Below are 27,480 nucleotides of genomic sequence, written 5' to 3' on the forward strand. Positions count from 1 at the left end.
AAAATTTTCCTGAATATCTATTGTATATTTAAAAACTATTATTAAATATGCATATGGTGTTTTTTGCTCTTAACACGAAAAAAATAAGTTAGAAAAAAATATAAAGAGATAATAAATACATTTCTTATAATGAAATAAAGCATTAATAAGCAATACCTTTGTTGTTTAAAAAAGAAAATATGTATAAGCATAATAACTATATATCAATTTTTAAACACATTTAAGAATTCTAGTTGTATACTATTAAGCTTTTTTTTAACTGCTACTTCGGTTAAAAAAAGAGATTAAATTATTTTTTTAGAAAAAAAAAACTGTTTCATTAATAAATAAACTAGTACAATAGTTTTCAAAAAAAATTGTTTCAGTGTTTTTAACATAAAATATTTAGGGTTACATGACTATTCAAATTCTTACAATTCAAATTCCGACAACTCAAATTCGGACAATTCAAATTCCGACAACTCAAATTCCGACAACTCAAATTCAGATAACTCAAATTCGGACAATTCAAATTCCGACAACTCAAATTTGGACAATCCAAACTACGACAACTCATACTCAGACAATTTAAAGTACGACAATTCAAATTCGGACAACTTAAATTCCGACAATTCGAATTCTTACCATCCAAAATCTAACATTTCAAATTTTTAAACTTTATTGTGGCATTTTATATTTCGATAATTTAAATTCGGACAATTAATTCGAACAATTCAAATTTCAGTAACTTAAACTCCGACATTTCAAACCTAACAATTTTAATTTTGACAATTCAAATTCCGACAACTAAAGCTCCGATAAACAAAACCAGCATTATAAAATAAAGTTTCAAGATTTATTTATTTTTATAGCAGGTAACCTCGTGTTAGTTTTTGCTTTGACAGCATTGACTGTTTAATTTATTATTATTTTAAATAATAAATTTTTATTTTAAATAAATACAAAAGATAATCAAAGTAAAATTATATTTTATAAAAAGTTTAACAATAAGAATTTATTTTTATTTCAACTTTTGGTTGTATACCTCCACACTTGTGGTTTTTAAGCGATGTGTTTTGAAATTTGTAAAGCTTTGTTTTTTAGTCTTCAAGATGTTATGTTGGCTATTAATCTCCTTTTGTTATAGAGTAGGGTTTGGCAACGTATGGCCCGCGGGCCAGATCCGGCCCTCAGAGTAAAAATGACCAGCCCACTAAAGTCAAAATTACAAAACTTTTAATACACTTTGTATCATAGTTTTAAACATAAAAAAACTGCATAAATTTGACTTGAAAGAAACATATTTTGAAAACTAAATTTGGTTTTATGTATAGTGATAAAAACACCATTTTTGTCGTAATATTTTGTTTAAATCAAAATCAGAGGTAATATCTTTCCTTATATTAAACCAATCTAAGAGACGTGCTTGGTTATATATAAGCGGTCCTGGCGGTTTTTAGAACTATACAACAGTTTATTTATCTACTCAAATGTAAAGATTTTTTTTTTACTGTTCAGGTAAAACTATAAAATAAAATAAAAATTACACTTTTAGCACAAAATACTGATAAAATTAAACGTTAAAGTGTTTCAGCGTTTTACATTTTTACTTTTTACTATAGAGGTTGCTATTTATCATTCAAATAAGCACATGCTTGCTATTAGTATTGTTAGTCTCCTTTTATTAATTAATTTAAAGTTATATAAGCTTATTAGTTCTTATGTAACTAACTAAACAAGTCTTTAAGTACATTTAAAAAAAAATCAGTTAATATTCGTTTAGCTTGCTTTTCTTTCAATTCGTTTAATTAATTGTTTTATTACTATAGATTTAGATATTTAAATAATAAAAAAACATGTGTAATAGCTCGTAAAAAACTCTATAAGTATATAGTGTACAACTCGATAACCAAAAAGTTCCTTTGTACCCCAGGTTTTTAGACCAAACTTTTTGAGCGCTTTTTTATTGTTCAATAAACAATATTAACAATGATAATTTATTTAATTAGAAACAAAATTGTACATATTTTTTAAGATTACTTAATTTTTATGTTCAAAAGTTTTGAAATAATATCTATATAGTCATTTATTTCTATTATATAATAATATTTCTAATTGTTTGTTTATTATTTTTTTAGAAAAACTTAAATATTTTTTTTTTAGGTAAAAAAATAATTCTATAAAAACTTTAAAATCTCAAATCTAAAAAGCAACATTTGAAAAAATTTATAATTTTCATTACATAATTTATTGTAACATATGTGTACATTTTAGTCTTCTTATTTAAATAGTTCAATTGTCGTAGTTTAAATTATCCGAATTTGAGTTGTCGTAGTTTGGATTGTCCAAATTTGAGTTGTCGGAATTTGAATTGTCCGAACTTGAGTTGTCGGAATTCGAATTGTCTGAATTTGAGTTGTCGGAATTTGAGTTGTCGGAATTTGAATTGTCCAAATTTGAGTTGTCGGAATTTGAATTGTCCAAATTTGACTTGTCGGAATTTGAATTGTCCGAATTTGAGTTGTCGGAATTCGAATTGTCGGAATTTGAATTGTCCAAATTTGAGTTGTCGGAATTTGAATTGTCTGAATTTGAGTTGTCGGAATTTTAATTGTCCGAATTTGAGTTGTCGGAATTTAAGTTGTCCAAATTTAGGTTGTCGGAATTTGAATTGTCGGAATTTGAATTGTCGAGTTTGAGTTGTCGGAATTTGAATAGTCGAAATTTGAGTTGTCGGAATTTAAGTTGTCAGAATTTGAATAGTCGTGCACCCAATACTTAGCTATTTAGGTTTTTTATTGTACTTAAGTTGTTTAAATGAACATGAGTTAAGAAAAAAGGTTTACACTTTATCTATTGTTTAAACTAAAAAACATATCATGAATGTAAATGCACGTTTTGAATATTTCTTAAAAAACAAAGAACTTAAAATATTATTTATAAAAGTAAGTGTGTCAAACTTTGCATATATCCTGGACAAGGTATCCGTGGTGTGCGACTCGATAACCAAAAGGTTCTTCGTTCACCAGGTTCTAGGGCCAAATATTTTGAGCGTCTATCACGTAGTTTATTATAATCATTAATACTTTTTTTGGCTTTAATGCTTTTTTATTGGTACTTTTGAATGTTTTATTGTTTGTTATATTTCATTAAAAATAAACAACCGAATCAATTTTTGATACGTTACTACAACTTAAATAAAAAAAGACATTAGTTTTCAATTTAAAAACACAGTTTTTCGGATAAAACGTGCAAACTCAACGGAAATTTTCTACTTAAAATGAGGACTTCTCTATATTAAATAGTGCATTTGAAGTTTTATTAGTCTAAAAGCCTTATGCGGGCTCACTTGATTAAAGCTTTAAATTTTGGAAAAAAAAAGAATATTACAAACTTTAGAATTTTATTACAATAACGTGTTTATTGAACAGTATCTTCATAACACATTTTCTTTAAACAAAAAAATCCTATTCTTGCGCTAACGAACGTCGTACTTGGTCGAGTCTTTGTTGAAGTAAGCTTCAATGAAAACGTTTTCAACTTCGTCCGGCAGGTGGCAGGCTTTCACCGACTCGTCAGCCAGCATCATTCGGTAGTACTTCTCAACAGTTTTGTTGCCCTCCACCAAGCTTCTGTGACGCACAGCGATCCTCTCCAAGATCGGCCAGAAGACGAAGTCGTTGAATCGGGGTCGGTCGCCTCCGATGAAGTTTGCGTCTTGCTGGTTTTTCATGAACTTTTCAAACTTTTCGAAGCTGTTTGTCATCATTTTCGTTCCTTTTTCTCTGCTTTCGTCGTCTTCAGCCCTTCCGTAGGTGAAGTAGCCGGAAATTGCCTGCATTTTTAGTAAGTTTCAAATACTTCAGCTTATAAACAAAACTAAAACAGACTTATATGATAACTTTAGGTTTGACGATTGTTAACATATCTTGAACATTAAATTTAAAATTTTAATTGAACTTGTATTTAGTGTATTAATTCATAAAATGTAATAAAATTAATAAAAATAAAATAAAAATTAAAGCGATATGTATGTTTATTTATCATCTAAAAAAACTTAAATTAAAATCTAATTTTTTTGTTTAGTAAGTATTTTTATGTAGTTTCTCACCTCATTCAATTCAATAATTAGCAGCTCCTCTTTCGCCCTCTTCATCGGATCATCGGTGATCAGCTCCTTCTCCTTACCCTTCATTCCGATGACGTAGCGCATTATGACGTCAGACTCGCGAAGGATGTCGCCGTTGAACTCAAGAACGGGTACTTTCCCGAGGGGATTTTTCTCGTAAATCCACTCGGGCTTGTCGAGAGTGTTGCAGTTGATCGTTTCGTGACTGTTGACAATTGAACTTTTAAAACAGAACCAACTGTTATACTATGTGACTTAGATCTCAATATGCTCAAATATTGCAAATATTAAGGTAAATTTAGTTTTACTAGTTTATTTGGTAGCTTTAAAACAGAAGTCTTTGTATGAAACGAGCAAGTTTTCCTCAAAATTTTTCTTGCAGAACTTACTAAGTAAACAATATTTCAAACAATCTCCGTGACTGCAGTATTTTAAAGTAGCTGTAGTGAACAGTATAAAAGTCTGATTATAAACCTAAAAGCACTATATATAAGTATTTATAAGTATTTATAAAACAAATACTTTGGACGTATATTTTATACCTCAAATATTTTTTTTGTTAAAAAATGGTACGTTTTAAAATAAAATGTACACATCGCTGGTTGCAGTTTGCAGAATTCCAATTAAAACAAATATAGAAACTTAAAATTGTTAGACTGACTCTCCGAAGTTTGTAGCATGCATGACAAGCTTCACTCTCTGCACGAACGGACAATGTTTCATTCCGTATATTCGGTGCATGTTCGGTTTTGCAGGCGCTGGTGCCGCGTCTCCTGTTGGAAAGTGTTTTGGAATATTAAGGGAAAAATTACGCAACTTAAGTGATAAGATAACTAAGTTTGGAACCATTTTGTTAGATATTAGTTTATACTTGTTTTTATAGTTTTAATCTATAATCTATGAATTTGCACTAAGATGTACTTAAACATTTTTTTGAGGTTTATTAGAATACCTACTTTAATTTGATCTAAGAATTTTTAGACTCAAACTAAAACTCTAACGAAGTTTTGAGTCAGAGAAGTATCGCTATTGCGTTTTTAGTAAACTTTTAAAAGTACATCATTTTTAAGATAAACTTAAAACTTGATTTAACAAACTTCTGCAGGCTATGTGAACAGATAACTGTTTGAATTTGATAAACAGTTGTAAAAGAGTACTTAATGAAAATTAAAGTATAATTACTACTGACATTTTTTAAAAATAAAGTAAAACAAAACATTCTTCACAAAAATAATAAATTAAGACTAACAATATAAGCAATACAGTTATAAATTTTTTAAGTTATGAATGAAAGTTTACCGTTTGGGCTATTTTTAGTGGCAACTAACATACTTTTTTACTATTTAAAAGAAATTAAAACAACAGGTACTTTAATAAGGTTAAGACATTTATTAAAGTTTCAAAACTTAACTTTTCTTTGATAAAAATTTGTTAAAGCTGCATTATAATTTCTTCCTAATGTTACTAGCATAAGCTTTGTTTTAAAAGAAATTTGTCAGGATAATAAAGCTGTAGAAACTTTTAAAATGAGAAATATGTCATAGAATTTAAATATTTTCTAAAAAGAGCAACATAACTTTTACATTTTATCATATCGATTTATAAATTCAAACTGTTACAGCTTTAAGACTGTTTCACAAAAACTTTGAGTCTGATGTAAATATTTGTTAACACTAGTTTTATTTTTAGATAATCGTATATAACACTGAAAACATATAAAAAAAACTGCCTATCTTGCTTTTAAGTTCAAAATAATTTTAATTATAAAACAAATTCTAGTAAAATTAATTTATACAAAAATAATTTTTTTATTCTAATTTAACCAATACCTGACTTGTAGTGTTTGTTGTGAGACATATAAGCCATTTTTATTAAAAGTTCTTTCAAAATTTACTTGTTCAAGTGAGAGTGCGTTTTTGCAACTAATTATATTTTGTCATAGCGTATTGATAAACAGCTTGGATTTTGTTAAGCAAACAATGATGTGAGCAATTGTTGGCAAATATGCTTTACTAAAAGTAGATGTCATTTGTAATCGTGAGCAAATAAAAAGTTGTAAGTACAATAAAGTTTTTTTTGTTATTTATAAATTATATTATAAACAAACAACATAGCCAAAAGTGTAATTTAAGAAACTTTTCAAACTAAATTAACTAAAAATAAACAAAACGAGTTTTCAAAATAAAATTTATTTATAGTTTTAGAATTAGCTTGAATAGATTAAAAGGTCATACGCTTTATATTTTCATTGAATAACGTTGACAAACTTATTTTAGTAGTTAGTTACGAAGTGTTTTTGCTGTACTTTTATTTCAAACGACATTAATAAAAACAACACTTTAGTGTTGTTACTTAAAGTTTATAAAGGAAAGTATAACAGGTAAAAGTCGTCCAAAACAATAAAATAGGAGCTAATTTTGAAGAAAAAAAAAAGGTTTTAAAGAACTTAAAAAAAAATTAAACTAAAGAATGAAGTTTCAAACATAGTCTTCATATTATTAATTTTCAATGCCAATTAAACTGATTTCAGTCTCAAAAAATCGAAACATATGTATAGTTCTTGGTAAAAAATCTTAAAATAAAATCACTACATTATTAATTTTGTAAACATTTGTGAAAAAGAAATTCCTTCAAATGTTTAAAATATAGCTTTTTGAACTATGAACTACTTTAAAGTTTTATCAACTTTGTAAAACAAAAACTTTAATTTGTACTAAATCAAACAACAAATTCTAAGTTTTTAAATATTTTAAGCGATTAAAAAAGCAATATTATATCAATAGGCTTAGTGTACTACTCAGAGTAGCATTCATTTGTATTTTATATGCATTCGATGTAATCGTATTTTTCTGCAAGTTCTTTATAAGGTCAACAATCAAACTTGAATTAATTTAGAAATTCATTTATTTAAATAAAAGTTTTTCCAACCAGATTATTGATTGCTGCTGTAATAATTTTTTTAGTTAAGTTTACGTAAACTTTAGATACTTTGTTTGTTAGTGAAAAAACTGTAATTACGGTTATAAGAAAATTCGTAAGAATATCAGAAACACATGCTACATTACAAAAAAATTTTAGCTGTGTATATTGATTTCACAAAAAACAAAACTTAAATTTTATATATTCTCTTTAGTTGATTCCAATAACATTTGTTCAGACTAATTTTCGAAACTATCAGCTTAGAATTTCAGTGGGTATCACAACAAAATACAGTCGTTTTGTTTTTAAAAACTAAAACAGTTTATAATTTAACTGATGCATTTTTATCTTTTAATAATTTGATATACTAAAGCAAGATTGAAAAACGTTTTGATCAGTAATCTAACTTTGAAAACAAATTGTCTCTTATTGAAGGCTTTGTGGAAATCTTTTTTATTCTTAAGTTTCCAAGCATCAACAATTAACATCTTTCTTACGCTTTAAGCTAAATCGCTAAGCGTTTTTAAAGTTAAATCTTTGAATAGTACTTATTTTACTTAAAGTCTATAACATTAAAACTTATTTGTAACTTCTAGAAATAAGAACTTTATTTTAAAAATCTTCAAATCACTAATGTTCTAATAATTTTTTTTTTTTTCGTGCTTTTGTCAATTTGACACTAGAATGTATAAGTGTATACCAGTCTGTAATCAAGCTTTGGAAAAGTTTTTTTTATAATTACAATTGTTCAAAATGCTAAAGGTCTTTTTGTGCTTTGTATAGAAATCTATACACCATACTGAGAACAAACTGCGAAAACCGTTAATCAATGCTTTATTACGGGTTATGATTTATAGTTTTTTTTACAAATTAAAGTGTCTGTTCCTGAAAAGTTAATATTATCAATGCCTTTGAAAAATATTATATTGTTTGGATTTTAATCATTCCGAATATATCCAATACTTTTAACTAGGTTTTGTAGCTCAATTAGATTTGCAACTCAGTTCACTTTTTGGCTTGACAAAATTTTGTTCTTAAAAAAATTAATTATGTTAAAATATGATATTTATATATCAGTAATAACTGATGTTTAAAGCAGATATTTTAGTTTACACAACAAAATTTGTTTATTGCTTTTATTTCAAAAGAGTTTTAGGCAATTACAAGGTTATGACTACTTGTAAGTGACAACCCAAACTGCGCCTCTTAATGTGTTTAGTGTTTTTAGTGCAAAATACAGTTTTTTGATAAAGAAGTTATTACGGCTAAAACAAACCCTAAATAATGTATAACCGCGAAAAAAACTAATAACAAATAGTAAGTTTTAGTACTTAAACGAGTGTTTGTCGTCGAAAGTTCTTATTTATCCCAAACAAAGTAATATATGTCATAAGCACAATGGCTACCTAAAAAGTTCTCTTTTAATAATTTTTAATAGTTTCACTAAAGAAAATTTATTGAGCCTTTAAAAATTCGTCAAAACAATCATCATTGTAACTCAATAGTTTTATGTTTTTTTAACGGATACTATACTTTTTTAAGCAGTTAAGAGGAATTTTTTATCGAAAAATATTACATATTAATCACAGATATATCACCGATAACATTTTAGCAAGTTCTCCTTACTCGCTTTATACAAATTTTAATTGAGACAAAAGCTAGTTTTATTTGTATCTTTTTCAAAAAAAGAGAACTGTTGTGTTTCGTTCATTTCTACTGAGAGGGTATTTAAACGATGTAAAAACTAATTAGCCATTGAAGTAAAACCGACTTTCATTTCAAGACTCAAACTTATAAAAGAAATATTTTTTTTGTTTCAAAACAATGATGATTAAATCAATAAAAATTTAAAGCTGATGATTCGCCTTAAGCTTAACTTTGAAACTAAACACAACAAGTTGAACTTCAATTTACTTGAAGTTAAACAAAATATGTTTGTTCAAAAGTTTTAGTAGCTACTGTTTGAGCACATCAAATTTTTAAATTGTTTGCTCTGCTTTTATTACATTAAGTTTTTGATACCGCTTTAATTTTGTATTAGCTTGTTTACTTTGTAAAGTTGTAAATTAGTGAACTTGTATTTTGTACGAAAAAATTAAAAAATAATTTTTAATCCACTTTTAAGCAAGAAAAATATTCCAAAGTTCAAAAGTTTTTAGCTGTACAAAATACAAAAAAAAAGTATTTATTGCCATTTATATTTATGATATATATAAATGTAATATAGAGTCAGCATGTATACAAACAAAGTTAAATGATATAATAATGATTTGATTGTTGAAAAAAAAGCAATTAGAGGTCTCTACTTTGTAAAAAAAAATACAAAAACTGTATTTTTTTAAGCTAAATTGGTTAACTAAGTTTCGCTCGAAGATCCTTACGCTCAAAGCACTGAAGAGCTTATTAAGCAAAACTTAGTTTGCCAAATTAACTATAAAAAAAGAAAGGTATTCAAATGATAATCTCAAAAAACAAGGTGTGTTTACAAGTTTGCTCGGGAAACATTCTTCTTGGAAAGTTGCTGTTGTTACTAAAACGTGATAGTGTTTTAAATGTCGATGACTTTACTCATCACATAAAATGCAAGCTGATAGAAACCCATCGGCTTTAGGCAAGTCCTTCAGCAGTTGAAATGTCTCGTTGACCAGGCTGAAAACTTCCACTTTATTCGTGTAAGTATCTACAGCTTTGCGCGTTCTCTTGTAACTGCCTCCGACCAAGTACACTTTGGTTCCCGCCTTGCAAATTCCGAACTCGCTTCCCCGTCTAAAGTTCATTCTCGCGGTCAAAGTCTCATACGTGCCGTTGTTCATATCGTACTTCTCCACGTAATTGTGAATGTCGTTGGTGTTGTTTTGCCCGCCGAAGACGTAAATGAACCCGTTGTGGGAAACTGCTTCGTGCGAAAACCGCCGCTGGCTAAGTTGCATGCTGTTCATCTCCCACTTATTTTTCTCTTTGTCGAAAACTTCGATCGACTGCAGGATGCGAAAGGACCCTTTACGCATGTTTGCGCCTCCCATCGCGTAGAACTTTCCCCCGCTTTCAGCAAGGGCAAACAGCTTTCTACCTTCGTTCAGCTTTGGCAGTTCAGTGACTGTGTAGTTCAGCGTGTTGAAAACTATACAGGAATCCGAGAACCCCGAAACCCTGGTGTGACCTCCGACGATCAGTATTTCGTGTTCGGAATATTTACAACAGTCGAAGTGATTGCGTGTAGTCTCCATGGTGCAGACAGTTGTAAATGTGTCTTTTTTAGGATCGTACACGCTTATGTCGCCTGAGCCTTGACCCCCTATGACGTAGCATTTCCCGTTGACGTTGATGGAGCTGGGTGAGTATCTGTCCTGCGGCATGTTTCTCAGTACAGTCCACGTTTCGTTGAACGACGAGAACTTGTAAGCGGTTTTCGGTTGATCCACACCTCCAGTCACAAGAATATCTACAAACATGAAACACTAGATCTTAAAATGCATTAAAAATTTTAACTTTAAATTAAAAACATGTACAAGAACAACTAATGAATAAATCATCTCGTTTGTTGTTGTTGAAGCTTAGGTGCTTTTGTTGTTAAGTCGTCTAGGTGTACTGAAATACACAAGGAAAACAAAACTCTATTTTCTTGTATTAGTTCTGACTATATTTTAAGACAATTTTAAGGAAGTATGCAGTCAGTAAAAATAGCAATTAGTTTAAAACTAAAGTGATACAGAAACGCTTAATATAGTAGTTTAAATATTAAGTAAAAAACAAAATCAAAGTTTTACCAACAACAATAACAAATGAATAAAAAACGGATTCGTAAAAATTTATAATTTTTTTAACTTCTTTTTTTTGTACAAATACGGTTTATTAAAATACATTTAAACTGTCTAATACTTAACTTAGATAAATTTATATACACTAATTTTGTAATTTTAGTTTGCTTGTTTTGATCTGCGAAACTACGGTTTTTAGTTTAACATTTATACAGTAAACATTAAGAGAGCTATTCATTATGTTTAATTTTTTGACACTCAACTCATTTGAAAAAACCTCATATGCTATATCGTTATGGTTCATACAGTTCTGTAAAATGTAGCTGTTCCCAAAAAAAGTTGTTATTTCTATACGATTTTTTTTTAATATGCATTTTGTCCTGAAAAATTAGGATTAGGATGGAAGTGAAAAGTATTTAAAGTTAAAAGTAAATTGTAAAAACGTTTTCATATAGTTTCTTGTTTTTTTTTTTAATTTTATTAGAACTTTATCTTAAACTTTTTTGTTTCTTTTGTTAGTAAACCTATAAGCACTTAAAACTGTATTTTTAACATAGCTATAAAACATGTTATAATATTTAGTTAAAAAACGACAGCAATTTAAATAGTTTTAATAACTGTTAAAATGTCATTAACAGCTTAAAATGTAGTAAAAAAAACTCAGTCATGCGGTGCGGATTAGTATAAAAATTCAGAAAAAGCGAACTTTTGTATGTTTTCTATAAATATTAAGTCAAAAATTTAAAGTTAATTGTTTTAATAAGTAAATTGAAAATGAAATAAAGTTATAACTTTTAGTTCTAAATAACAGTATCAAAAAAATTGTCTAATTTAACTAAAAAACTAAAATTTTTACCTGCACTTTTGAAATTGAGCTCTTTTTTTAAATGCTGATTAATTTCTTCTAGACTGTTTATTTTAGACGTTTGTGTTTCAATAACATTCTGAAATACTTCCTGGTTTTCCAACATAACTTTATACTTTTCGTCGTTTTCTACAATTTCTGTTACAATAAAAATAAGAAAAAAAAAGTATAACATAAAATCACAAACTACTTTCTATTACTTTTCCAGTTTCCTCTTTTATTTCAGCTGTATGCTTTACAAATGAGTCGTTTAGGTTTTCAAAAAGATTTTTGAATTGATTCGTGTTAGGATCTAAAAATTTTGTTTGAATGCAAATTAAACTACTTTTGTTGCTTTGCTGTTTATAATAACTAAATAGATTTTGTTTAATTAAAATTAACGAAGAAAAATATTATTAAGCTGATTAAATATTATGAAGAGGATTTGTTAGTAGAATTAAAATAAAATTACGTCTTTTTCATGTTTAAATATAAACTTTTTTTGATTAAAAAAATTTTGTCGGATGTTTGTTTTAGGTTAATAAAACTAGTGTAAAACTTATCTAACCAACGTAGATAATATTTTTTTACCCATTTATGACGTTTAAAAGCACTAAGTTGATGTTAAAAGAACAAAGGATCTAGTTGTTTACAGTTCTACTACTTGAGGCGTATGCGATTAGAAATGTTAATAATTTAAAGAAACTATAACCGTTTTTAAAACCTACTAGATTCGTTGTACGTTCTTAAAGCACTGTAGAGTCACCCACGACTTGATCAGTCGCAAATTTCTCTTCAGTTGCTTTCCTTTTTGTTATATACCTTTTTTAAATTAAGCAAATCATTTAATAGTAAGCTTTTAATTAATAGACTGTGCTTAGAGTTCTGTTGTCAAAAAATAAAAAATTAAAACTTATACACAAAAACAGTTGTATGGCTTTTTTTAATTGCATTTTACCTAGTGAAAACAACAAATCTTTTTACTTTTTTTTTTCTTAGAGCTTTTTGCACACTTTTTAGGAAAACTAAAACAACTTAAAAACACTTTAAAAGTTGTGTCAACTAACATGATTTTAGAACCTAGATGTTAAGATTTAACAAAGAAAATATTTATGTTGTGCAGATAGGACCAATTTAAAACTTCAAAAAAGCAAACTTTCGTATATTTACTTCAAAAATTAAGTTTATACATAAAAAACCAAAGTAACAAATTCATTTTTTTACAATACTAACAAACACTTTGAATTTTACTATTGTTATTTCTTTAAATATTTAAAGATTTTAAATATGTTAAACACTTAAATATTCACCAGTAAGCTCTTTTCTTAAATGCTCATTAGTTTCTTCAAAGCTGTTAATTTTAGAAGTTTGTGATTCAATGTTTTCCAACATAACCTTGTAATTTTCATCGTTTTTTACAATTTCTGTAATTATTATAAAAACATTTAAAATTTACAAAATAATAAAAACAGCTTAAGTTTACTATATAATTACTTTCTATTACTTTTCCAGTTTTCTCATTCATTTTGGCTGTATGATTTAAAAACAAGTTGTTTAGGCTTTCAAAAAGGTTCTTGAACTGACCCGTGGTGGGATCTAAAAATTAATATAATTAAAAAAAATGATTTTTGTTGAATAAATGTAAAACTAGTCCGTAAATCGAATTTTAAGAATATGTTTTACTAAAAATAAATTTTAAAAAATTAAAAATTTTACAAGCGAAAATGAAAATTTAATTAAAGAAAGAATTTTAATTTGTGTATAAGGTAAAGAAACACATGTAGACTAATTAGTCATATAAATGTATTATTTAATTGCTTAGAAACGATCACATTTAGAAAAGCAAAGAACAAAATCAATTATATAAAATTTTACTACTTTCATTGAAAATTCATAACTACAACCATTATGTTTTTTTAGTTTATTTTAACTTAAAATTAATGTTTACTAATTGAATCAAAAAAAAAATATAGGATTTACAAAAATATTAAAAACATTTAAACATTGTTTCTAGTTTTACTTTTATAGATATATAGCAACTACTTTTTTCGTTCAATGTTTCAATTTCAAGTTCTTTTTTGGTAACTATTTCTTCAACTGCATATTTCGTTTTTACAAATGAATCATTTGAACTTTTTTCAATACTTTCTATAACAGAACATTTTAATTGTTCCAAAAGATTTTTTACTTCTTTGGAAATATCAGTGTCTAAAAATTCATACTTCTCTTATTATTTTTACTAGAGCTCGTTTAATTTTTATTTTAAAACTGTTTTTTTACTTAAGTTATTTATAAGTATAGATAAATAAGAGTTAGTAATTTTTTTATAAAAAGCTTTTGGTTTCTGAATTTATTTAAATTGTCTACGGTTTATTAAAAGTTTTGATTCAATACAAAAAAAAGTTATTGTTTTACAAAAAGAACAAGTTTATTTAAAATTTTACTTTTATGTGTTATAGTAAAGGATATCTAGATCAGTAATAAAACTTCCTAGATATAGTATAAAAGGTGAAGACATATAGAAAATACTTTATCAATTATATAAAGCATTAAAATTGCTATGTTTACTTTTTTTAATCAAGTTTTCGATTTCAAGCTTCTTTTCAGAAACAATTTGTTTAATTGACTCCTTTGTATTTTCAATTGAAGCATTTGAACTTCTCTCCAATTTTTCCAATAGTGTTCTAATTTCATCTAAATTATTACCAAAAAGTATTTAGTAGTTTACTTTTTCGCAGTTACTTACCTTCGTACCGATTTAATGAGCGAAAAAAATAATTAGCCTTATTTAAATTTTAAAATTATTTTTATTTTATCTATAAAAAGCATAAATAAATAAGTTTATAGCTTGCTTGTTTATAATCAAAACGATATAAACTTTTATTTTAAAATTTAAAAACTAAATTGATTAACTAACAGTTTTTATATAACACTTTTTTTCAAAGTTTAACAAAAGGTCTATTTTTTATTGTTATTATTGTAAGTTTATTGTCATACGAAGGACCCAGGCATCAAAACCTAGGCCAATTATACAGAAAGACATACAACAAAAAGACAAAAATAAACCAAAATTGTACATTAAAAATTTAAAAAAATGAGTTTAACTAATTAAAGTTTAAAATTAACATAAAAACACAAAGATTATAACACAAAATTTATAATTCCGGTGCTTCCGAAAAGAGAACAACAATATTCTACTCCAACTTCACCCGAACAAATGGTTTCACTCCAAAACTGGTTTCACTTTCATTCGAACAACTGGCTTCACATTATTTGAACAACTGGTTCAGCCTTCATTTGAGTAACTGGTTTAACTTTTATCCATACAACTTGTTTCACTTTTATTCGTATAACTAGAACGGCTTTTATCTGAACAACGTGTTTCACTTTTGTTAGGAGAGCCTGCTTCATATTTACTTTCAAATCTTTAATACTCAGATAACTCAGCGTTTGTTGGACTTTCATAGTAGCTGATAAATGTTGAGAACACTGACTATAAACAAAACTTAAAAACCCAAGGCCCCAAGCACTTTAACAGGCCAATTAACTATGTATTAAGGAACAGGTTTTGTTATACACAGAGGAAAGGCGCCGCTAATAAAATAAAGCTATAGGTTAAACCAAATTAAACAAATACAACCAGTGGTTAATGAAGAAATAACAAAAAAATATATATATTACTTATGAATTTTGCTGACAAAATATTTATTTAAATCAGACTTTTTTAACCTTAACCGAAAATACTCAACTTTTTTACAAGAAACTAATTCGTTTGGAAGCTTGTTCCATAATTCAACTGAACGATAAAAAAGAGAATTATGCCTAACATTATTATTGAAATTATGTCTGCATGTAAATTTTTTGTTGTTACCTCTCAGAATATAAGTACATTTATGAGGTTCAAAAATAGACTGTAAATTAATTGAAGTTTCACTATAAATTAGTTTGAAAAAAGTAATCAAGTCAAACTCAATCCTTCTATACTCTAAAGACTTAATACCAAGTTTTGAGAGTCTATCAAAATAAGATGTGTATGAAATGTTGCAACGGTTGAAGACTATTCTTGTATATTTTCTTTGAATGGATTCAAGATGGTTAATATCTTTCTTCAAGTATGGAGACCAAATTGGCGTGTTGTATTCTAACTTAGGACGAATGTAAACGAGATAAATATTTTTTAGAATGTTTATATCTGTAGATTTAAAACTCTTTAAAACTTGAAAAGAAATAGTTGGTGCAATTTGATAAACGTAATTGATATGGTGGTTCCATTTTAGGTTTTCAGCAATAAAAATTCCCATATCTTTAAACACTTTAGTTGAAGGTAACCTTATGTTGTTTATTCTAAATTCAGAAGTGATACTAGATGTATTTTTTTGAATGTTTAGAACCTGACATTTACTAGGATTTAAAACTAGTTTTCTTTCTTTTAGCCAATGATAAATTTTATCCAAAAATTTTTGTAGAACTGTGTTAGAATGGCTAAAAATTTTTGTATCGTCTGCAAAGAGATTTATGTTGCTATCAACATCTACTTCTAAAGCTATATCATTGATATAAATAATAAATAAAAGTGGGCCAATAACCCCTCCTTGAGGCACCCCACTGAAAACAGGTAAAGACTCTGAAAAAGTGTTACCAATAACTACTTTTTGGGTTCTGTTTTCAAGAAACTCTTTGAACCAGGTAACTAAACTTTTATGAATTTTGTATTGAGTTAAAGTCTTTATTAGTTTAAAATGGGATACAGAGTCAAAAGCCTTTTGAATGTCTGTGTAAATAACTTTAGTTGACTTATTGCTTAGAAATGAAACCAACTATGAGTGTAAGCAATTCAACAGTTGATAACTAGATGATCGATTAGGTAGAAAACCAAACTGTTTATGTGAAATTAGCTTATTTAAAAATAGATGATCAAGTATTTTTAGAGAAATTATATGTTCGAAAATTCTACAAAAACTGCTTGTCAAAGAAATGGGTCTGTAGTTTAAAGGGTTGTACTTACTACCTTTTTTGTGCACTGGTATGACATATGAAACTTTCCACTGGTTTGGTACAGAGGATGTAGCTAGTGAACAACTAAAAATTAGTGAATTTGGAAGAATTAGGGAATAAATAGTACGTTTAATAAAATATGAAGGAATGTTTTCAGGCGTTCTGATTATTTTATCTTTTAAATGATTAACAGACTTAATTATTTCATCATTGCTTATGAAGAAGTTTTTCATTTCCAAACACTTTTTACTAACAAGTTTAAAATTTTTGTCATCACAATCTTTAATAAATACCTTTTGAAAGGACTTGTTAAAAAAAGAGGCTTTATCAAGTTCTGATATTATTGGAAAATTATTTTCATTAATTAATACAGGTAAAGAAGGTGTTAACTTGAGCTTTGATTTTACATAGCTGTAGAATTTTTTTGAGTTTGTGTTTTGGCAAAAACGTTTTTCATATTCTATGTTGAACACTTTCACTGCTTTTTCATATTTTTTTGATACAGTTTTGTATTTTTGTATCATCTGCTTATCCTACTTACATTGTTTGTAGAGTTTTAGTTTTTCTCTTAACAGCTTTTTTATATCAGAAGAATATGTTTTCATTTTTCTGTCTTGTTTAATTAAAGGCACAAATTGTTTGATTGAAAAGTTTATTATTTTGATAAATTTACCATAAAACATTTGTAGATTTTTTAAGATAAATTTATTTCTGATAAAAATTTATTAATATTCTCAAAATTTGCTCTACGAAAATCTGGATAGAGTGATTTAGGAGATGGTTTTTTACTTTTGTGAACACTTATCCCAAACAAAATAACATTGTGATCATTCATATTTGTTAAAGGTGAATCAACCAAATGAAACTTAACTCTATCTAATGCCATATAATTACAAAGCAGTAAATCGAGGATATTACCGTTCTTATGGGTAGGTGAGTCAATAAGTTGTGTAAGGAGATTATCTGAACAAAATTTAATAAAACATTTGTGACAGTCATTGTAGGTTGTGCTTGGGATATTCCAGTCTATATTTGGCAAATTAAAGTCACCTAAAATGTAAAAAGGAGACTGTTTTGGAATAAGGTTTCTGATTAAGTCGATCATGTTTGAAACAACAGCTAGAGATTTAGAGGAACTTAGAGGGATGTAGACACATAAAAATCTCAATTTGAGTCCTTTAAGAATCAAATCAAAACATAAAAATTCAAAACCATCAGATGAAACAAAATTAGTTTTTACTTCAATTAATTTAAAAAAGTTTTTAAATATAACAGCAACGCCTTCTCCCCTGCCTATTCTGTCATTACGGATTATATTATACCCTAGAGGACAAAAATTTGAATCAATAACATTTGAATTTAACCATGTTTCAGTTAAAAAAAAAATCTAAATTTTGTGTACACATATAACATTCAATGAAGCTTATCTTGTTTAAAATAGATCTTATATTTGTATATGAAACATTTAAAAATAAATCTCTTCTAGAGGTTAAGCTATTAGAAAAAACAGTGCCTGAGGCCTTAGTATTAGAACCATTAAAGATTAAACTAGATGATTTTAGGTGCATGTCAGTGTTTAAGCTTGACTTATTAGGCCCAGAGATCCTGGGCGTTAAACCGAAAGGGCAGTTGAGTACTTTCAACTATTTTGTTTTGTTTTATAACGTATCTTATGTTCAAATTTTTACTTTCAGCTTCTGCTTACTTTATGTTCAAATCTCAATTTTCTAAAATGATCCATCTCTGATTTTGTTCGATCAATATTAATGTAGATACTAATTTGTTTTCCCAGATGCTGTATTTTAAAGTTTCTTAGACTCAATAGTCGTTTTCTGCTAGATTGTGTCAGTAGTTTCAAAATTATTGGTCTCGTTTTATTGCAGTTGTATTTACCAATACGGTATAATGTATTTAATTCAGTTTCAGCTATCTTGTTGGAACCTAGAGAACTTTGTATTTTATTGAGGTCATTTTTTGCATTTTCTACCGTATAAACTGATGTATTGCTAATGTTTTCGGGAATATTAAATACTATGACATTTAAAGCTTTTTTTTCTTTCAATTTCCTTTCAGTTTCAGCATTTATTTGATGTGTTACTAGTGACAATTTACTGTCAATGTTACTGATAAAGTCTGGTTGTTTTTGAAAGGAGTTTGTTGATGCTTCTGCATACATTTAAAGTTTCTTTTCAAAATTATCAAACTTTTTGCAGAACTCTGTTTTAAATTTCATAAAACTTTCATTTAGTGAACTGATTTGGTGATCAAGAGACTTTTCTGTAGTTTGTTTCTTGTAGACCTACTCATGAGTTTTTTGTGTATTCTGGATACTGATTTCAAGTTCCTTGATTTTAGTTTCATACTGACTTTTCAAGTTATGGATTTCTTTTTCCATTGATTAAAATTTTGCATCATTTTTTCTTCCTAGTTGTAGCAAACTTTCCTTTGTTGCTTTACTAACTTTGCAGTTTTCAATGATACTTTTTATTTCCAATTCGGACATATTAATTTACTTAAATATAGCCTTTCTTTTATTAAGAATTTATTATTTATTTATTTATATTTCCTCGGACAACCAATAAAAAACTATCAAAACTAGTTTGTATTTGAATGAAAAAAAAATTAATGTTTTTATCTAAAAACAAAGTAGTAAAAACTTTTTTTATTCAGTAACGCAAAAAACGAGGGATAAAAAAACAAATTCTACTTAAGTTATTTCGATAAAAAAATTTGTTTTTAAATAAGTATTTTCTTTTCTAACTTGTATGAAGGTATTAATTTGATACATATTTGTTGTTTTTTTTTCATCAAAGTTGAAATACGTCAGCAGATAAAAGTGATTAAATTTACTTATCAAAAGGATGACAGTATTACAAAAAAGTTTAGTTACTAATCGCTAAAGTAATACTTTTAAAATTTAAAATTTTAAACTAAAGAATTAATCTAACTTTAGTATTAAAATACCACTACTTGATTATCTACATTTTAAATCTAAAAAAAAAGTAAATATTTTACTTTTTTAATATTAACAAGCGATATTGTAATAAAATAGTAAATAATGTCAAAATTACTAATATTCTCGTTGTTTATTCGTAGCTATACTTATTATAATTATACGTGTTTTTTTGTCTAACTTAGTTTATTTTTTAAACATTCTTTATGTTTAAAGTTCAGCATCTTTTTAAGTATTTCTATCTATATTTTCAATATATACTTTTGTATATGATTTTTAAACTTTTTGTTCTAAGCTTAAACAAAAGTTTTTAACTTACCATTTCGGTTTAAAAAGTTCAATGTACCAATATGAACAGAAGAAGAGCCATCTGGTTGTATATGGACACAATCTCTAATGAAGTCTCCGCGAACTTTGATACAAGGTGAACTAAGAGAACGGGGGGAACTCCCTAAAGTGTTTGAATTAGTTTTAAAAACATAAAAAATACTAAAAAGCTTATTAGTTTTAAATGCCTCCACTTAAACCAATAAACGTTTACAAAAACTAAAATCTTTTAATTTACTTTTAAAGTATAACCAATTGATATAGAATATGTTCCTTTTTATTAAGTATATATGTGTTTAAAAAGTATAGTTTTACACAGATTTAAACTGATGAAGTATGTGTATATTTTATTATAGTTGTCTTTCGAAAGCTTATATTTGATAACAAACATAATTTGCTGAAAAAAATTTTTGAGTCGGAAAAATTAATAATAACGCTTTTACAGGCCGCCTTAATTTAATAAAATTAAAACCAAAATAATTACTTTTTAAAGTAAATTTTTTATTGTTTGTCTAACAAATAAGCACTTTGGTTACTCCCACATTAAAAGCATCTTTATAAAGTTTTTTTTTTGTTTTTTAAAACATGCAGCGAATGTGCAGTAAACAAAATTGTTAATTTATGTTTTCATTTAATACTACTTACTTCAATTATTTTATACGTTTTGTTGCTTTTTACTTTACAAACTTAACAAAAGTTTGATTGATTCTAGTTAGAATTATTAACTAATAGTGCACTAAAACCCAAGAAATAGTTAGAAAAAAAAATTTGTGGTCAAGCTCTAGATTATATTTATTTATGAATAATTTTAAGACTCTAAAAACTTAACATGGCATTTTTAATTAAGATTTTAAATGACCAAAATAATTCGAACATCTTTTAGTTACTAAACTGTATAAGTCTTTGAAATGTTAAAGTAGTTTAGTGTCCAATCGGCAAATTGACAGAAACATGACTGCACAAATAGTTTTATTTAAAAAACTGTGTTAAGGAAAACTCTATCTACTAAAAAAATATGATCAACACAAATTCCATCTGTCAATTTTTTAGTAACAACAGTAAAACTTTAAGTAAGTAATACTTTTTAATAAGTTAGCATAGATTAAATATTACAGTCTGGTAAAATAAATAAGAAGCTTAGGTAAAAAGTATTTAATTTTGAATATATTCTTTCAAAACCAAACCTTCATTTGAAATTTCAACTTCAGGATCGCTTTCATTTTCCATTATTACGTCAGAAGACAAGTCAAAACGACAAGTTTTCTATTTATTATTTTTTTACATGTAACTTTTTAAACAATTACCTTTTTTTTTATTTTAATTAAACTTTTAAGAATCCAATACTTTGTACTAACTTTCCAGCTCAAAGTATATCTATTGACAGCAAATTATAACAAAAGAAAATTTAAGAAACTGTTTTTAAGAAATATTGTAACTATTTGGATATTTTACTTTTAATGTTGTAGTTAAAAAGTAGTTAAAGTAAAAATATAAGTTGAAACTAGTATAAGTTTCATTAAAAGTAAGAACACTAGAACTTAATAAAATATTTTACTGCCACTAAAAAACTTGTGTCCGGACAACTAATATCGTAAACACTTTAGTTAACAAGTAACTAAGTTAACAAAGAAAAAGTTTCAGCGATTATTTCAATCAAACAGTAAACAAGTTGTTTGTTTAGCTAACAAAACTTTCTCAATTTTTACTCTCTTTTTTTATTGTAAAATTAATAATTTATGGCTGTAAGCATACGTCGTGAATTGTGGCCCAAGACACCATAAATACACAAATAAAAATCTAAATAAAAATTTGTGATCGGCAACGTGTAATTGCGGATCAAAAGCCTAACGAAGAAATGTATACAAAACAAATTTGTCTACAAGTCAACAGTAGTTACAAAACAAGTAAAACACTGCAGTTCAAGAGGCTCCTTTAAAATCAGATGGTACCACGTTAATGAAATTACAAAAATCAAAAAAGAACACGGCACTGCATTATTTAGATATAATTGGGAATTAAAAAGCAATAAAAATAAATACAACTTTGACGGAGCTTCGATGATTTACTTAAAGAATTTTATAGTTTAAGTTAATAAACTATTACATAAGTGATTTGTAATTTCATTAAATTCAACAATTCTAATCTGTTATTAAACAGTTTTTAAAAAGCAGTTTTATATATGATTAAAATCATCGTTTTATGAAGTTTATGTATAACTTTTTTGTTATTAAAAATATAAAAAAGGTTTTAACGGCAAGTATTTTTTTTTACCCTTTAAAAGTATAAATAACATAATATAACATCAAGTAAATAAATAATTTCGTGTAATTTTATTGAAATTTGGCTATTTTTTTTCTTTATTTTATATCTCTGAACTGTTATTCACAACTCTCGCATTTACGCTTTTTTGAAGCTATTTATTGTAAAATTATATTTATAAACTTGAAGAAAAAGTTTGTTAAACATCATACAAACTAAATTAAAATTACTATTTTATAGGTCTTAACACGTACAATATACAATAAGAAAAACATGTTACACCTTACGAACTTAATAGTTCTATTTTCGATACAAAATTTAAAAATTACTGTTATTAAGTTTATAAAGCAGTTTTAATCGAAAAAAAGTCGTAATGATCCCAAGAGAGTTTATAACTTTTTTAATCAGGTTGTAGTGCACAAAACGATAAAAAAGTATAGAACAATCAAGTTTAAAAGGAACAAACTTTATTGAATTGGAAAATATATACATATATAATTTTCAACGATTAATACAAATTTATTAGCAACGATGACAAATAAACCAATACTTACCAGAGCGAGTTATTTTCAATTTATAAAATCCTCTCTTCTTTCTTTTTTAACTCTTTAAAAACACAGCCGCAAAAATGTAAACTTGAAATGTTTGTTTAAAATACGCGCTTTAAAGTCTAAAATTAAGAAACTATAGGATTTGTAACCGTTAGAATTAAGCCATAGTTAAATTCTGGCGACTCTGAACTAAGACCTTTATAACGTCATTAAATTTTTCTAAAATTTATTCAGGGCTAGCTTGTGGCATTTTGTTATCAATATGCCTGGTTAACACAAAGTACGTAATTCGCAGTATAACAATTTACAGTATCTTATATAATATAGTATTCTTTGTTAAAAAATTCTAAATTTTTTGTTCAAGATTACCAAGTGCTAGAAAGTCATTTATGTAATAAAAATTCTCTTTTTATAAGCTCATCTTATCGTTAAACTTCCTATCTGATGTTCACCGGATATATGGAATGAAACATTGTCCGTTCGTGCAGATAGTGAAGCTTGTCATGCATGCTACAAACTTCGGAGAGTCAGTCTAAATCATGTCCGCACTTGTTTTAATCTGAGATCGGCCAACTGCGGCTTGCGATGTGTACTTTTTAGCTAATTAAGAACTGTTATAAAAAAAATAAGACAACATTTTTGCCTTTTTAGTTTCATTTTTAGTTCATAATTGATCTTTTATCTTGGTTACAACAATTGTTTTTGACAACTGCAGCTCGCAGAAATTCTTTGCTGCCCGTAAGGAATGTTTGTAGGAAAATTGGCCCATTACAAATAAAGGGCTGCCGAGTTCAGTGCCAGTTTCTTTTTTAAAGCTAACAATGAAAATAGTAAAACTTAATTTAGCTTAATGTTTGCATTATTTACGCATACTCTATTTTAGTTGTAATATATTTTTTATCCGAAATTTTGATTGTCAACAGTCACGAAACGATCAACTGCAACACTCTCGACAAGCCCGCGAGGATTTACGAGAAAAATCCCCTCGGGAAAGTACGGTAGTTCAACGGTTAGTTATCTGGGAATCTGACGTCATAATGCGCTACATCATCGGAATGAAGGGTAAGGAGAAGGAGCTGATCACCGAAGATCCGATGAAGAGGGCGAAAGAGGAGCTGCTAATTATTGAATTGAATAAAGAAACTAAATGAAAGCTTAAAATAAAATATAGTTTACAGTATTGGTTTTTATAATTGATAAACTAATAATGTTTATAAAACAATAAAAGTTATAAGCTGAGGCATTTCAAACTTACTAAAAATGCAGGCAATTTCCGGCTACTTCACCTACGGAAGGGCTGCAGACGACGAAAGCAGAGAAAAAGGAACGAAAATGATGACAAACAGCTGTAATGGTGCTGTGTCTGATTTTTAACTTAGAGTACTTAAACTAAATACTATTGATACTACAAATATATTTTTACAAAATATCTAGTCACAAATCTTCGTTAGCTTGAAATTTTAAACAGATAGTAACAACAACAAGTTACCTATAGAAAAAATATTTAGTTTTTTTTACTTCTTCTGAAAACTAGTAAGATAACAACAGCTGATAAAACTGCGATAATTTTGTTTGTACTGAATTGTTTTTGATTTTCATTATGTCCATTTATATAAGCGACATTTCTGGAAGTTTTATTAAACTGGAGACTTTCGCCACATGTGAAGTTTCTGTTGAAATATTTGGAAGGTCGATGTAGACTCTTCTATCGATATATATTTTTCACTTTTTGAAAAGAATTTGTGAGCTTTTTGTCCCTAGAAGTGCTATAATATTACTTTTTATAGTATTTTGTATAAAAGTTGGAATTGTTTTTTTTGTGGTTTTCGGTGACTTGTTTTAGATTATATCATTTTTATAAGTTTTTGATTTTATTTTTTATATCAAATTCACTGTGGATAAATATTAAACTTAGTAGCAGATAACTATTCATTCTAATGCATATAACCCACTTTTCAAGATGTAAATTTACTTTTGGAAATTATTAATTTCTATAACAACGTTATTAACTACCTTAAAATTTATAAATTTTATGTCGTAGTTTAATAAAAGGTTTTTTACAAAATATCTAGTTACAAGTCTTCAATAGCTTAACGTTTTAAATATAAACTTTCTCATTAGTGTAAAACAAATTTATATAAATTTTTTAAGTCATGCATTGCCGATGTTATTTAGTATACAAAATTGTGTTGTTTTATTCATGATATAAACTAACTTTCAAGGTAATAAAACAAAACAAATGTTTTTAATAACAAAGTTAAAATTGTTATAATTCAATACAAGAGTTACAAGTTAGAAACATAAAACAGTATTTATGCGTTACCTGTGTTTACTTGTTTTAATTGATAAGTATAAATTGTTTTGTTTTCAGCAGAAGTTAATTTGTTTTTTTCTAATTATTGGTAGAAGTTCAGTCAAGTTTGACTCTTTTCTGATTTCAGTTTTGTTTGAACTTGATTTTTCAAACTTTGAAGAAAAAGTTGTGAGTTTTGTTTTTTTAGTACATTGACTTGTGTTCATGTTTTTAGCTTCTGTTGAAAACTTTTTTTTTTTTTGCAATTGCTGATTTCAAAATGTTATTTGAAACTGTACTTTTCGGCTTTAATGTTGTCAAACTTGTTTTAGTTTTCATGTTCTTTAAAGCTGTTTTAGAGTAATAATATTTTTTAGTGCTTTGGTTTGTCTTCAATGGAAATGGGGTTAAAACTGGTATTTTTTTTGTTATTGTTGAGCCTTCGTTTGGTAAATATGATGGTTTGTTGTTGTTCGCAGAAGTCACTAAAATTATTGTTTTAGCTCCTTTTTTATATGTTTCGAAAGTTGTAACCATTTAAACTTTGTTTTAAACAAAGTATACCATATTTATAGTATTCCAAATGAGTTATAAAGAAGATAATACTTAGCTCAAATCACAAACTATACTTTTTTTGTTAGTTAGTAATATAAACCAAACCAAAGTATAGATCTTTTAGCTGTCTTAATTGAATATAATCTAATGCCAACCTCTAAACTTCCTTCTACATTTGTGACAACCCCTATTATTCATTTTTTTACATAACTTCATTTCAACTCTTATAGGACTTATAGAATAACTAGCGTAGTTTTCAAACATTTTTATATAGAAACTTTTATTGTTATTACACCGAAGTCCAAATAATAATGATACTTTGTTACACCTAATAACGTTATCCCAAGTAAAAGTATGTGAATAAAGGTTTTTATTTGAACGACCGTAGGTAATTTTACTTTGAGTTTACCTTTTGGGTAAGGAAAAACTGAGTTTGTATTGAAAAACAAGTAAAACAGTACTTCCTATATAGCATACTTTTATTAAATGTAATTTTACATTAAGTACAATTAAGTTTTATTACGCATTTACATAATATAATTACTTAAGTTTGTGTTAACAATTTAGGCTTGACATAACTTATTTTTAAAGTTTGTTAGAATAAATCATATATAAAAGTTTTAATTCGAAAGTAGATGAAGTGTATCTAATAAGTTTTAGGTTTTATAAAATTAGCTTATTAAGTAAAACTTTTCAATAAACTTATTTTTTTATAATACATAATAAATAAAAGAAATCGCAAAAGAGTATACAACAAAAAAAGTAGTATGCGATACTGTTTAAGTATAAACTATTTTTGGTTTAGTTTTCTCATTTTTTGATGTACTTGATTATGTGCAAAATATTTAAGAGATTTTAAACATTATAATATTTAAACTTTCGTTTCAAACTTTCGAAAAACATATCAGAAGTCAGAACTATTGCCAACGATAAAATTTTCATCATAAGCAGCAGAGGCGTGTACGTACGTTTTCAGTTGAGTTGTTTTCAGTGTTTTTATTCAATTTTAGAGTACTTTTTATAGTAGCTTTTAATAGTACACTTTAGAAAATTATATAACCGTCTATTACATAAATGTCTAAAACTTCTTAGGTGCATAAAAATGTTTAGACTTTAAATGATTTGAAAGTACCAATAAAACAGAGTTTAAAATCTTAATAAGTGGTCCAATTCTTTAACTTTTGGTAAAATGATATAAACAAAAACCTAAGTTCTGTTATTACTTACAATGGAAAGTTTTTGCCTTACATTTTGAAGCTAACATGCATAACGAAGTCTTTTATACATAAAATTCTAAAAACGAAGTGGAAATCAAATTTAGTAATAAACTTGTCTTAAGAATATAAAAACATATTAAATGATTAGTAAATAAGTTACCTAGTCGAACAAGTGATAATAATTTAGCTAAAAACCAGTTTTAAACTAAAAAAAATGTTTAAAATAGAACAAAAGCAGACGTAAACAAGTATTTTAAAATTTTATGAAATAAAAACCTCAAATTTTAAAAACTACGGTTTTTCTAATGTTGTAAAATTGAAAAAAATATGTGATTTGGTCAAAAGTTTTTAAAGTTAAAAATGAAACCCATTAGTTGTAAATCATTCAAAAATAAACAAATAATTTTTTGATTAGTTAATTTTGAATGAGTAATTTCAAAAATCAAGTTCTTAAGTTTGTTTCTACATTCTATTAAAGCAGTGGTCGGCACGCCAATTTGAATCCGTGAACCCTAAATCACAAAATTAAAATTTGGTGCACCCCAATTTCCATTTTTTAGCGCCGCTAGTGTTGAAGAATATGTAAATACTTTAAATCGATTTTTTTACTAATAATTCGGGAACACCCAATTAATTTTTACAAGATAACTTAAAATTGTTCACTTTACCCTATCCATTTTAATAAACTTATATCGGTGATC

General features: G+C 26.8%; 2 protein-coding genes across 2 annotated transcripts; both read right to left on the reverse strand.

Annotated features, from left to right (window-relative positions):
- Window positions 1-3,457: 3,457 nt before the first annotated feature.
- Window positions 3,458-5,974, reverse strand: LOC145850132 (glutathione S-transferase omega-1-like). The gene is made up of 4 exons (XM_082955278.1): window positions 5,938-5,974; window positions 4,770-4,881; window positions 4,091-4,313; window positions 3,458-3,814 (listed from the first exon to the last, which is right to left on the reverse strand). The coding sequence occupies exons 1-4, from the start codon at window positions 5,972-5,974 to the stop codon at window positions 3,458-3,460; spliced, it is 729 nt and encodes a 242-aa protein (XP_082811404.1).
- A 3,617-nt stretch (window positions 5,975-9,591) lies between these two features.
- Window positions 9,592-10,479, reverse strand: LOC145850133 (kelch-like protein 40). The gene has a single exon (XM_082955279.1). The coding sequence runs from the start codon at window positions 10,477-10,479 to the stop codon at window positions 9,592-9,594; it is 888 nt and encodes a 295-aa protein (XP_082811405.1).
- Between the last annotated feature and the right edge of the window lie 17,001 nt (window positions 10,480-27,480).

The sequence above is a fragment of the Thalia democratica genome, chromosome 2, assembly GCF_965202585.1.
Source record: "Thalia democratica chromosome 2, ktThaDemo2.hap1.1, whole genome shotgun sequence".
Classification (NCBI taxonomy): domain Eukaryota; kingdom Metazoa; phylum Chordata; class Thaliacea; order Salpida; family Salpidae; genus Thalia; species Thalia democratica.